Source organism: Rhagoletis pomonella, unplaced genomic scaffold (genome assembly GCF_013731165.1).
Source record: "Rhagoletis pomonella isolate Grant_MI unplaced genomic scaffold, Rhpom_1.0 Rhpom_scaffold_00004, whole genome shotgun sequence".
Taxonomy (NCBI): Eukaryota; Metazoa; Arthropoda; class Insecta; order Diptera; family Tephritidae; genus Rhagoletis; species Rhagoletis pomonella.
The window spans coordinates 20848157-20860620 of NW_023458558.1; the positions used below are offsets into that span (position 1 = coordinate 20848157).

Sequence of the window (12464 nt, forward strand, 5' to 3'; positions counted from 1 at the left end):
AGTATATTTGGGAAATCCCTCAAGTTTTCGAGGATAATCGTAACAATATGGTAGCCAGCTGTTCAATTTAAACTCAGTTTACTGTTTACTTACAGAAATCAAAGTTTAAACTGGCGCTGAAAAACTGGCCCTTAAAGATTTCGGAAGCATTTTTTTGCAGGGTATATATTTACGTATGAATATGTATACGCGGATATGTAAACAAAGCAAAGCAGGCGATAATTTGACGCAAGCTTGCTCATAAGAAGAAGCATGGCGTCTATCGCTATCACCTGTAGTTGATACGCCTTGAACAAGACTGTCATTGCAATAAGGGATGAAGCATATAAGCATACTTTGATGTAATCTTTGTTGAATAAAGAGAATTTGTAGAGGCCCGAAAGAAAATTACGTTAACTAAATGGAATAAAAACAAAAAAATATTACATTGCCCTTGCATTGTTCTGGTAAAGTAAGGCATTGCATAAACACAAACGATATATTTAAGGGTAAACTGTGCAACGACGCGCAGGGAGCATAAAATAAAACACTTCGATGGTGCGTAACAAAACGCAATCGACTTCATCGTCCTCCTCAGGCAATGCTAGCGGCAGCGCGAGCAATAGTAGCAGCAGCACCAAGTCTCCTATCCGCCAGAACAGCACCAATAGCAACAATATAAGCAGTGGCGCGCGTACACACCGCAAATCATCTAGTACCTGTAGTGTTGTATTAGCCGACGACTCAAAACCAGCATCGTCTTCCAGCCGCCGCACACCATCTCACGCTAACACCAATAGGTCTTCGCATACAGACGAGGAAACAGACGGGGAATATGACAAAACCCCTACTGACGGCGCCCCATCGATCAGTTCTGTGCACAAGCAAAATCTTTATATCGTTTCATTTCCCATAATTTTCCTATTCAACATTTTACGTTCGTTGATTTATCAATTATTTTGCATATTTCGCTACGTATATGGAGCGAGCACAAAAGTGATCTATCGGCCACACAAACGAGAGTGCAACATTGAGATTGTTGTCGGCTCAAATAAATCATTTCAAACATCTCAAAATCAAAATTCTATAACAACTGAAGCTGATAAAAATCAAGTTGTACAATATCATTCACGTAATTCCTCGTTGGCTACTTATCCGCTTGGTGGAGTGGGAAACATTGCTGCAGTCGGAGGTCAACAGCGTTTTCGTTCTACGCAGCAACTTGAAATGTCGGGAAGAGGCAGTACATCTAATTCACCGGGTCCTGGAGATCCCTTATTGGCGAAGCAAAAACATCACCACCGTAGGGCGTTTGAGTACATTTCAAAAGCTCTTAAAATTGATGAAGAAAACGAAGGTAAGTACAATCGGTAAAAACGTTAACTAACGAACATGCAAATTTTTGCTTCTGTCAGGACACAAAGAACTTGCCATCGAGTTGTATCGTAAAGGCATTAAGGAATTGGAAGATGGAATTGCTGTTGATTGCTGGAGTGGACGTGGTGACGTATGGGAGCGAGCACAACGTCTTCACGACAAAATGCAAACAAACCTTTCAATGGCTCGCGATCGTTTACACTTTTTAGGTAAGTTGTTCATATACATGTATGTATATACACATGATTCAATAATAATCATGGTATATACATACTTTATAGTTATTTTCTCAATTGCGTTTGTTGATAACTAATAATCTGTATACGACTTGGCTTGCTCACGATACTTTAAGCTAACACAGATGCCTATGTTGTTATTTATTGCTTTGTTTGGTTTTATGTAGAGATGCGTAAATCCTTAAAGTTTGCATGCAATCTGTTTTGCATTTAAAATAGTCCCATTTTTAACCGACTTCAAAAAAAGGAGTAGATTTTTTATTTTTATTTATTTATTTGTTACAGTCTTACGATTTAAAAATACAAGAATGATATTCGTACGCATGTATATGAATTGTAGTGTTCTTATTGCAAAAATTATCAATTAAATATAAAATTATGTATACAAAAACTATATATATTATATTACATATGTCTATATTAGGCCGCATGAATAAAAATATGCAATTGCCCCCTCCAAAAAGTTCCGACCTTCCACTTCAATTTATTTTAAAAATCGAGTTCAAGGTCGGAAATTCCCAGAAAACACAATTGTAGTTCCTAATCATACGGCAGAGCAGGCAAATTAGGCAAGTGGTCTGAACAGGCAAGCTCCAGGCCATATTGTTATTCTCATATTATTGCTTCAGTTGCTAGGGCAGTTGGAAAGGACTAGTTTCCAATCTGCACCTTCACTTCTCACATTGTTTCTTCTGTTATTAGGGCAGTTGGAAAGGACTAGTTTCCAATCTGCACCTTTCAGTGCAGTTTTCGACAGTGATCAAGTAATGATCTTTGGAAGCTGGCAATGCTTTCACAATTTCTTGTTTGTGGCGATAGTTCGTTAAAACTCTTTAATCCTTTGTAGAATATGATCATTTTATCCACATCTGTCCTATATAACGGCAATCTAAAGCTATTATTTTCCCTGAGTATGTATGAATGAGATTATTAATTCGTCGGAATATATATATATATATATTTATTGTTTATGTATGTTATGATCATTGGATCATGAAAAAATTAACGGCACTCCTAAATTTTTATATGAGAATTGAAGTCGGTTGTGTTTTTTGCTTAAAAATTACTTGTTTACTTTTGTATTGCAAATATGTTCTACGTATCATAATAACGCATCCCCAATGGTAAGTTGGGTTCTAAGGTCTGGATAAACAATAATAAATGTAAAGCTTTTGTAAATGAAACGACCGTTCCAATGAACCGTTATTTACACTATTTATTTTTATATATTTTTTTTGCTGCAAATAGGGTTTAGAAATCTTTTAATAAGCTTTTATTGTTTGGTGAGCTATAATAACGATAAAACTTCGTGATTTTATAACATTTATGCATATGTTTTATATGTTTTTATATTATTTGCTTGATAATGGTCTTTACTTAATTAATTTCTTAATTTCTTTTTTATTTCATAACCCTAATATGTATATGCATGTACATACATGTCTGTGCACCCCTCTGCAGAATTACGTGAAGAAGAATTGAATTTAAATGCTCTAAAACTCAAAGAAACAGAAGCAAAGCAATCTGACCATATACCACACACTAATAAGGTGTTGATGGTATCACCAATGGTGGTAAATGGCGCAGTATATGGCACTACTGCCACCAAACGTTTGCCCTCAGCAAAGACTGAGTCGCGGTTACCTTGCACTAGTTATCAAAATAATCTCAAATCAAATAGTAAAATAAGTTCGGATAGGTCTAAACCAAATAGCTGCGGTACCAGCGCTGCCGGAAGTAAATCATCCCTAACAGGTAAGTGAAAAGCATTTCCAAAATAATGCTAAATAGGATTTTGTGTATTGATAACGGTGATAAATTTATAACTTATGCCTCAAGAAAGTAGCAGCACGTTTGGGAAAATCAATAGTAACGAACCAATGTGATAAGCCAAAGGAAATCTTAGCTGTTCGTAGCTGCGTACTTTTTTCTGCTAGGAACACATACGCAACTTTCTAAGATTGCTAAATGGGATAGCGTTAAGCCCTGTCGTACACTCACCTGACAAATATCTTTAGCGGTGATTTCGTTACGAAAAAACCTGACAATTCGGATGCAAGGGAAGCGCGTCTTCAGTTTAAGATTAAAATTAAGAATTAGATCCAGGACATAAATAGCTGTACATACACTATACTATAAATTAATCGAGAAAAGTTTTATTTACTTAGTGTAGCCCAGCCGCGCCAACTTTCATTCAATATTTTATTTAAATTTTATACAGTAATTTAAATTTACTGGTTTAGTTACTAGCATTTGCACCCGCCCGCTTTAGCTTATTTATACTCATTTGCATTTAAGCTTTATTTGTTATTGTTGTTGTAACTTTATACAAATTTCCCAAAGAGTTTTTGGGGAGTGTTGCTGGAGTGACAATTCTTGGCCAGATATAAATCTGGGTCATTCCGGTAACGTAGACCAGACTGTCGTGGGAACGATTAGAGATTTATTCTTAAGGTGCGGTTAAACGTGGCAATGCGAGCATGTAAACAGCCAGAAAGTCCTTTTTGCAAATTTGCAGAAATCTCTTTCGGAAATAAAAACTGCAAGGTGTAACTGCAACTATTATTACGCAAATCGCATTCGAGAAATAATTTCAACTTGCTCGTGCAGTTTTCATTTTTGCTGCAAGTGCTTTCAAACCAATCGAGTGTTGCCGCCTAACGCTTTTTTTAGCGAATTAAAAAAAAAATGTCGAATAAGATGTGAAAAATACTGTAACAACATTCGACATGTAACATATTCGACATTTTATGTCTGTTTTGTGCACATTTTAGCAGGTTTAGTAAAATTTTCAGGTCATTAATTTTGTTATAAGCATAAAAATGTCTGGCAACATAGTTCAAAGCGGACTTGTCCGTGTAAACAGACAAAGAGTAGTATAGGAAAGTTTGATTTTCAGGAATTTCAAAAAATTTACTTTCAAAACTACTTTACTTGCAAGGCGTAAGTGCTCCTGTAACCTCTTGGAAATTCTTGAGTTTGAGAGATATTTGAAAAGGACTTGCTTTTGCCACGTCTAACAGCTACTTTATGCAACACCTACCTGCTTTCTTTTGAATTTTTAGATGTTTTATCACTGCCAAAAATTCCCCAAAATAATATAGCATCCACACATGTATTCTCAAGCGCAACTCGGCTTAACCAAAGCCAACTGAAATTAGTGCAAATAAAATTAACCCAATTGTTCAATTATTCGATTAGATTTTTGGACTGAGTTATTGGTTAAAATAAGCGGTAACTTGTTTAGCGGGGTTAAATTAAAAGGGGATTATGTACAGACTTACATATGTACCTCTCAAATTGGGGGAGAATTCCCTCCACTCTGGTGTAATTTTTAAGCGTTTGGGTTAATTTAATTTGCATTTACGAAATGTATGAATGCTATACATACATACATACATATGGACACACATCCATATATGGCTCGGTCCAAGTAAAAAATTGCCGCAATACAAAAAAACGTTCAAGGGCTGAAAATGTTTGTACACTTTTTATGGAAATACATTTTGGTAATTTTTGCTCGAAACTTGTTACTCTGGGGGTTGGTTGTTCGATTCAAACCTCGTGTCAAATTTTAAAATTTCAAAATGGCTGATCCAAAATGGAGCTTGATTTTTTTGTCTTTTTGTATTCAACATTGCTGAACTCAAATCTGGTCTAACATTTTAAGAATTCTTAATGGTCTATCCATACCATTTATAACGAAAATGTTAAAATCGAACGTACGACATACATAAATATGTACATACATGGCGTATGAGTTATTCAGATGAGATGAGAATGTTACTCATACGCCTTGTCCGTACGTTCGATATTAACTTTTCCGTATTAAATGGTAGATATTCTTGGATCCGCCATTTTGACTTTTCAAAATCCCACACCATATTCATTTCACTTATTAGATTTTTCTAATTTTATTTGTGATATTATTTGTCGGCGCGTGAGTTTCATGAATTTCATCACTTCTACTAAAGCGGCCATTTTGAATTTCCATAAATCCACTGCTTTTAAAAAAGCAAAAGTGTACAAAGATTTTCAGCTCTTGAAAGTTTCTTTGTATTGTATTGCACTGTTGTGGCAAAAATGAGATTTGGTAATCGTTATTAAAACAACAGATTTGTAAAATAATAGCTAGAGAAAATACCGCCTATCAAGGCAATGCCTTCAAAGAATAAAAAGTTTTTTCACTCTCCTGTAAAATTTGAGTGCCGTAGGACAGGCGGTTTTGCAAAAAACATCGACGATATGTATGTGTGTATGTAAATTCGAAAATGATCTATATCTTGCTTATTCACTCTCAATACCTTCCTTCCATATATTCCAGCTTCGGGTCGCAAATTGACAGTAAGCTCAAAACGTCCAGGAAATCTGGCGGTTATCAATAAGTCTCAAACTTTACCACGCAACTTAGGGTCGAAGAATGCGAGCAGCACTGCAATACAGAGACAACCGGTCAAAACTGCGGCCACACCACCGGCAGTGCGCAGACAATTTGTGAGTATTAGCATTACGTTTATTTGCATAATAAATGAAAGTTAAAATGAGCAACAACAGCTTACATAGCGAACTTAGCTTTGAACGCCGGAGTTGCTGGTTTAAGTCCCAGTGAACTCGATGAATAAGTTTGGTGGGGAGATGTGTTGATCTTTGAAATAGCAGCTATAACTTCTACCGTGTGTAAACTACTGTTGTTTTTCCACAACCTTTTTCATAAAAAATGGCCTCAAACTCAATAAAAATTGTTGATGAAACATTACGCTTATATGGTAAAGTTCTAACCAAAAACAGAAACCTTTTTTCTGAAATAGTCGCGTATGCACGAAAAATACAAAATAAAATGCCTGTTTGAATGGGAGAGCTCTAGTCTACCACGAATCTTAGTTACTGTGTGCTATGTGTAAAATTTCAACGGAATTAAGGATAATGGTAAACAAATAATTTGTAAGCAAAAAAACAGGGTCAGTAACGGTTATGATTTTTCCGGGCTGTTTCGTTAATTAGAGCGGTAAAATAAGTTACGCTCTGACAAGTGTTAGAAATGTGTTAACACGTGCTAAAAGTGCCCAGAGTGTGGGGAACGCAAAAAAACACATTTCGTGCTCGGAATCAATAAACCAACTCTAAACAATGATTTTATGTGTATTTATCTTATAAGTATGGCTAATAAAATTAACAAATACCAACAGTATCGGTCATGTCATATCTATAGCATGCCATTTCAAAGTGATATTGTGTGCCACTTATGTTTAGTTATTTATTTTTAAGAATTTTCAATTAAAATATAGTTCATTCTCAGACAAACCCCATATAAACCCAAGTTTATTAATTTGTAGAAAACTACAAAAAAGTGCAACAAATCTTAAACTAAATTTCAAACTTTTTTCTCGGAAGTGTTATAATTTTTTTGAGTACACAGTTTTTAGTCCCTTCAATTTTTGACTAGAGTAGGTATTTGTTAATTTTATTATATAAGATAAATACACATAAAATCATTGTTTAGAGTTGATTTGTTAATTCCGGGCACGAAATGTGGTTTTTTGCGTTCCTTCTTCTTAAAAATAAATAAATAAACATAAGTGGCACACAATATCATTTTGAAATGGTTTGCTATAGATATGGCCGATACTGTACATTTCTGAAACTTTTTGTATTTTGAAAAATTTGCTTTGGTCCACATCTAATAAAAATCATAATTAAACGGTTAAATTTGGATTTCTATTTTTCCCGATCAGATTCAACCATTATTTTTGGATTTTTATTTTTTCCATCAATCTTTAATTATAATTTATAATTAATATTTTTTTTTGGATATTATAGATTACTAGCTTTTGCCCGCGGGTTTCGCCCCACGTTTTTAGACAAACTCATTTATATAATCCCTAACATAAGTAACTACCATAGATATGACTTCAAATCAAATTTCAAATTCATGCGACGTATAGTTCCGAAGTTATAGCTGATTAAACATTTGCAGGCCTATGGGAGGTGCCACGCCCCCTTGGAAAATTTACGACATTCTTGCAAATAAAACCATACCTATAACCTTGCCGGGGTAAAACCAAATAAATGTGCAAAGTTTCGTGTGATTCCGTAACGTGGTTCAAAAATTATAAGGTAATAAACAAACAGACATTCGCATTTATATATATAGATTTTCAGATTTAATTTTTTAGATCATAAAACCTTTAAATCGGTCATAAAAACTCTGTCTACATTATACCGGCTAAAAATGGTTGCAAAAAAAATAAAGCTCAAAAATAAGGATTATTTTTGACTGAAAAAAAAAATCGCAAAATAGTGATTAAACTTGACCAAAAAAATAAAATTAAAAATTTTACGACTGTTCTAGACCGAAATTGTAAAAATCCAAAAATAACAATTTTGCAAGGATCTATAAACAAAAATCTTGATATTTAATGGTTATTTTCGGACCCTGGTAAAAAATCGCAAATTTAGTTGTACAGTTAATGTTTTCATGATCCAATTATCGGAACTGAACCAAATAACTGTGGGACCACTTTTGAGGTGTGGCCATTCCCATGAAAAAAGAATTATCGAGAAAGGTTCATGTGACCAAAGTTATCCGTTAACATACATCTCCTTTTTTTAAGTCGGTTAACAACAACAACAAACAAAAATAACGTTTGGCAGTACTAACATCTATGTTAATCACACCAACAAAATTTTGTAAGAATACATTTCGTCGTTTAAAGTACAAAACCGCGTGTCGTCATTTTGCTAAACCGCGTAACTGACATTGGCTGCCAAAAATTGGATTTGCTCCCACAAAATCTTGGCTGAATCCTTATCCATTCGTCCTGAAATATCTTCTTCTTCTTCTTTATTGGCGCTGTAACCGCCTAAGCGATTTTGGCCGAGTCCAAAACAGCACGCCAGTCATTTCTCTTCTGTGCTAATTGGAAGCCAAGTCCTTCTCCATCTGGTCTTTCCAACGCAGAGGAGGCCTTCCTCTGTTACCAGCATCGCGGCCCGCGTTGAATATTTCTGTCCATTCGAACGACATGGCCAAGCCAGCGGAGCCGCTGAATTTTAATTCGCTCATACAGGTCATCGTTAAATCGTCTGCGATATTCGCCATCACCAATGCGTAAAGGTCGGTAAATCTTTCGCAGAATCCTTCTCTCGAAAACTCAGAGAGCCGCCTCATCAGATGCTTTCATTGTCCATGTCTCCGCGCCATACACCAGCACAGGCATGATGAGTGACTTATAGAGTGTGATCTTTGTACGACGAGAGAGGACTTTACTTCTCAATTGCCTACTCAGCCCAAAGTAGCACTTGTTGGAAAGAGTGATTCTCCGTTGGACTTCAAGGCTGACTTTATTATTGGTGTTAATGCTGGTTCCTAAATAAACGAAGTCGTCTACTTTTTCAAACTTGTAACTGTCAACAGTGACGTGGGTGCCAAGACGCGTATGCTCTGACTGTTTGTGTGATGACAGGAGATACTTCGTTTTGTCCTCGTTCACTACCAGACCCATTCGCTTTGCTTCTCTATCCAATCCCGAGAAGGCAGAACAGACGTAGCCCTTGTTTTTACCGATAATATCGATGTCGTCGGCATACGCCAACAATTGTACGCTCTTGTAAAGTATTGTGCCTGAGCGTTTCAGTTCTGCGGCTCTTATTATCTTCTCCAACATCAGATTAAAGAAATCACACGAAACGGAGTCCCCTTGTCTGAAACCTCGTTTGGTATCAAACGGCTCGGAGAGGTCCTTCCCTATTCTGACGGAGCTGGTGGTATTGCTCAACGTCATTTTACACAGCCGTATTAGTTTCGCGGGGATACCAAATTCAGACATCGCGGCATAAAGGCAACTTCTCTTCGTGCTGTCTAAAGCGGCTTTGAAATCGACAAATAGATGGTGTGTGTCGATCCTATTCTCGCGGGTCTTTTCCTAGATTTGGCGTATTGTGAATACCTGATCTATGGTGGATTTTCCAGGCCTAAAGCCACACTGATAAGGTCCAATCAGCTCGTTGACGGTGGGCTTCAGTCTTTCGCACAATACACTCGATAAGACCTTATAACCTATGCTTAGAAGGCTGATTCCGCGGTAGTTGGCGCGTGTGGCAGGGTCGCCTTTCTTGTGGATTGGGCAGAGCACACTTAAATTCCAGTCGTCGGGCATGCGTTCATCTGACCATATTCTGCATACGAGCTGATGCATGCACCTCATCAGCTCCTCGCCGCCGTACTTGAATAGCTCGGCTGGCAGGCCGTCAGCTCCAGCAGCTTTGTTGTTTTTCAGCCGCGTAATCGCTATTCGTACGTCGTCATAGTCAGGCGGTGGGACAGCTACTCCATCATCATCGACTAGGGACTCGGGTTCGTCTTCTTCACTACTTTCAGCGCTGCTACCATTCAGTAGGTTGTAACAGTGTTCCCTCCACAATTCAAGTATATTCTGAACATCGGTCACTAGGTCGCCATTGTTGTTCTTACAGGAGTTCGCCCCGGTCTTGAAACCTTCCGTAAGTCGCCTAACCCTCTGGTGGAATTTTCGGGCGTTCTTCCTGTCGGCCAGCATCTCAAGCTCTTCGCACTCACGTATTTCGGCCTCTCTCTTCTTATTGCGGCAAATACGTCTCGCTTCCTTCTTCAGTTCCCTATAACGGTCCCACATGGCTCGCGTTGCGCCCGATCGCAGCGTGGCCCTGTAGGCGTCAACTTTTTTCTCTGTGGCTTCTTGACATTCCTCATCGTACCAGTTGTTCTTTCGGGCTCGCTGAAATCCAACTACTTCTTCGGCGACGGTACTTAATTATCGGGAAATATGGTTCCACTGCTCGTATATGTCGGATTGTTGTAGAGTGCTCTCAGAGAGCAGGTGTGTGAGTCGAGTGGCGAATAAATTGGCCGTCTGTTGTGATTGCAGCTTTTCGACTTTAAGCTTTCCTTGCATTGTTGGGCGCACATTTTTTGCTGCACAGAGGCGGGTGCGTATCTTGGCTACAACAAGATAGTGGTCCGAGTCGATGTTTGGCCCTCGGAGTGTACGTACGTCCAAAACGCTTGAAGCATTCCTTCCGTCTATCACAACATGATCGATTTGGTTTCTCGTTTTTCGATCTGGAGACAGCCATGTAGCTTGGTGGATGTTCTTATGCTGGAACCTAGTACTACATATTACCATGTTTCGGGCCCCGGCAAAGTCGATCAGCCTCAGTCCGTTATCGGACGTTTCGTCGTGGAGGCTGAATTTTCCGACAGTGGCGCCAAAGATCCCTTCCTTGCTCACCTTGGCATAAAAATCGCCAAGCACGATTTTGACATCGTGTCGGGGGCAGCGCTCATATGTACGTTCCAAGCGCTCATAGAAGAGATCCTTGAACGCCTCATCCTTCTGTTCCGTCGGGGCATGGGCGCAGATGAGCGCGATGTTGAAGAATCTAGCTTTGATGCGGATTGTGGCTAGACGTTCGTCCACCGGGGTGAACGCCAGTACTCGGCGACGGAGTCGCTCTCCTACCACGAATCCAACACCGAATTTGCGCTCCTTTACGTGGCAACTGTAGTAGACGTCGCAAGGCTTCACGCTTACGTTTCCTTGCCCCGTCCATTGCATTTCTTTCCGAAATGCGATTGCTTTATAAAAAAGAGAACCATTTTGACATATATGTAAGTGTTTTTACGCTCTAGAAAATAATTTCTACAACTTCACTTACGCGGTGTTGCATTTTGCTAATACGAGGTTTCGCATTTTGCTGATACGCGGTTTTGTACTTTAAACGACGATTTACTTTGAATGTATGTATTTCAAAAAGTTAATGGAATGAAATTTGTTGTGCGGGACACGCGTGCTTGAACGAGACTCTTATGAATATCAGTTTTATAAATATTGTTTTTCACCACATTTCTAGGGAAAAGTATAAGTACTAAGTTATATTAATTGAAAGATCGATTGTTAAATTATATATATACGTATTTAAAAAACATTTGCACTGAAATAACGGCAAATGATGTTGATATTGTTGAAAAAATCGATTTTTGAGCCAGCGTTATATTCAAAACACGTTACTGCGGAAAAACTCCTCCGGAGAACTTAAGATGTTACTCAGCAGTGACAGACTTATTCAATACAATTTGATAAAAATAAGTTTAGAATAATAAAAAACAATCTGTTTTTTTTCAATTTGTCCTATTAAAGTCTGCTGATAACTTAATGCATCATTTCCTATATTTTTAGACATCTGGTAGAAATACGCCGCCTCAACGTGCTCGAACACCTATAAATTCAAGTTCCAACTATGGTGGCCAAGGTAGTGGCAGTGGTTCCGCGCCTGCCGTAACTGTTAAAGGAGTAGAACAAAAATTGGTGCAAATAATTTTGGATGAAATCGTAGAGGGAGGCGCCAAAGTGGAATGGTCTGATATAGCTGGACAGGAAGTGGCTAAACAAGCATTGCAGGAAATGGTTATTTTGCCCTCCGTACGTCCTGAGCTTTTCACAGGTAAATATGCGCTTAACGAAATAATGAAAAGAATCTGGCATTAATGCTGCAGGTATTCACTATTATAGGACTGCGCGCACCCGCTAAAGGTCTTCTTTTGTTCGGTCCCCCAGGCAATGGTAAAACGCTATTGGCACGGGCTGTAGCAACAGAATGTAGTGCGACATTTTTAAATATTTCCGCCGCCTCTCTAACCAGCAAATATGTAGGAGATGGTGAAAAGTTAGTACGCGCACTTTTTGCAGTGGCACGTGAAATGCAGCCATCTATTATTTTCATAGATGAAGTTGATTCGCTGCTATCAGAGCGTAGTAGTAACGAACATGAGGCCTCACGACGTCTTAAAACGGAATTTTTAGTTGAATTCGATGGTCTGCCGGGAAATCCCGAAGG

The 12464-nt window shown here is 38.2% G+C and overlaps 1 protein-coding gene across 1 annotated transcript; it reads left to right on the forward strand.

Annotated features, from left to right (window-relative positions):
• Positions 1–203: 203 nt before the first annotated feature.
• On the forward strand, positions 204–12464 carry LOC118737206 (spastin; the record flags this gene model as incomplete). The annotated part of the gene is given in 6 exon segments (XM_036467565.1): positions 204–1336; positions 1395–1565; positions 3054–3347; positions 5917–6086; positions 11807–12071; positions 12140–12464. Coding segments are annotated over 6 exon segments (2027 nt in total), but the record flags the coding sequence as incomplete, so codon positions are not given.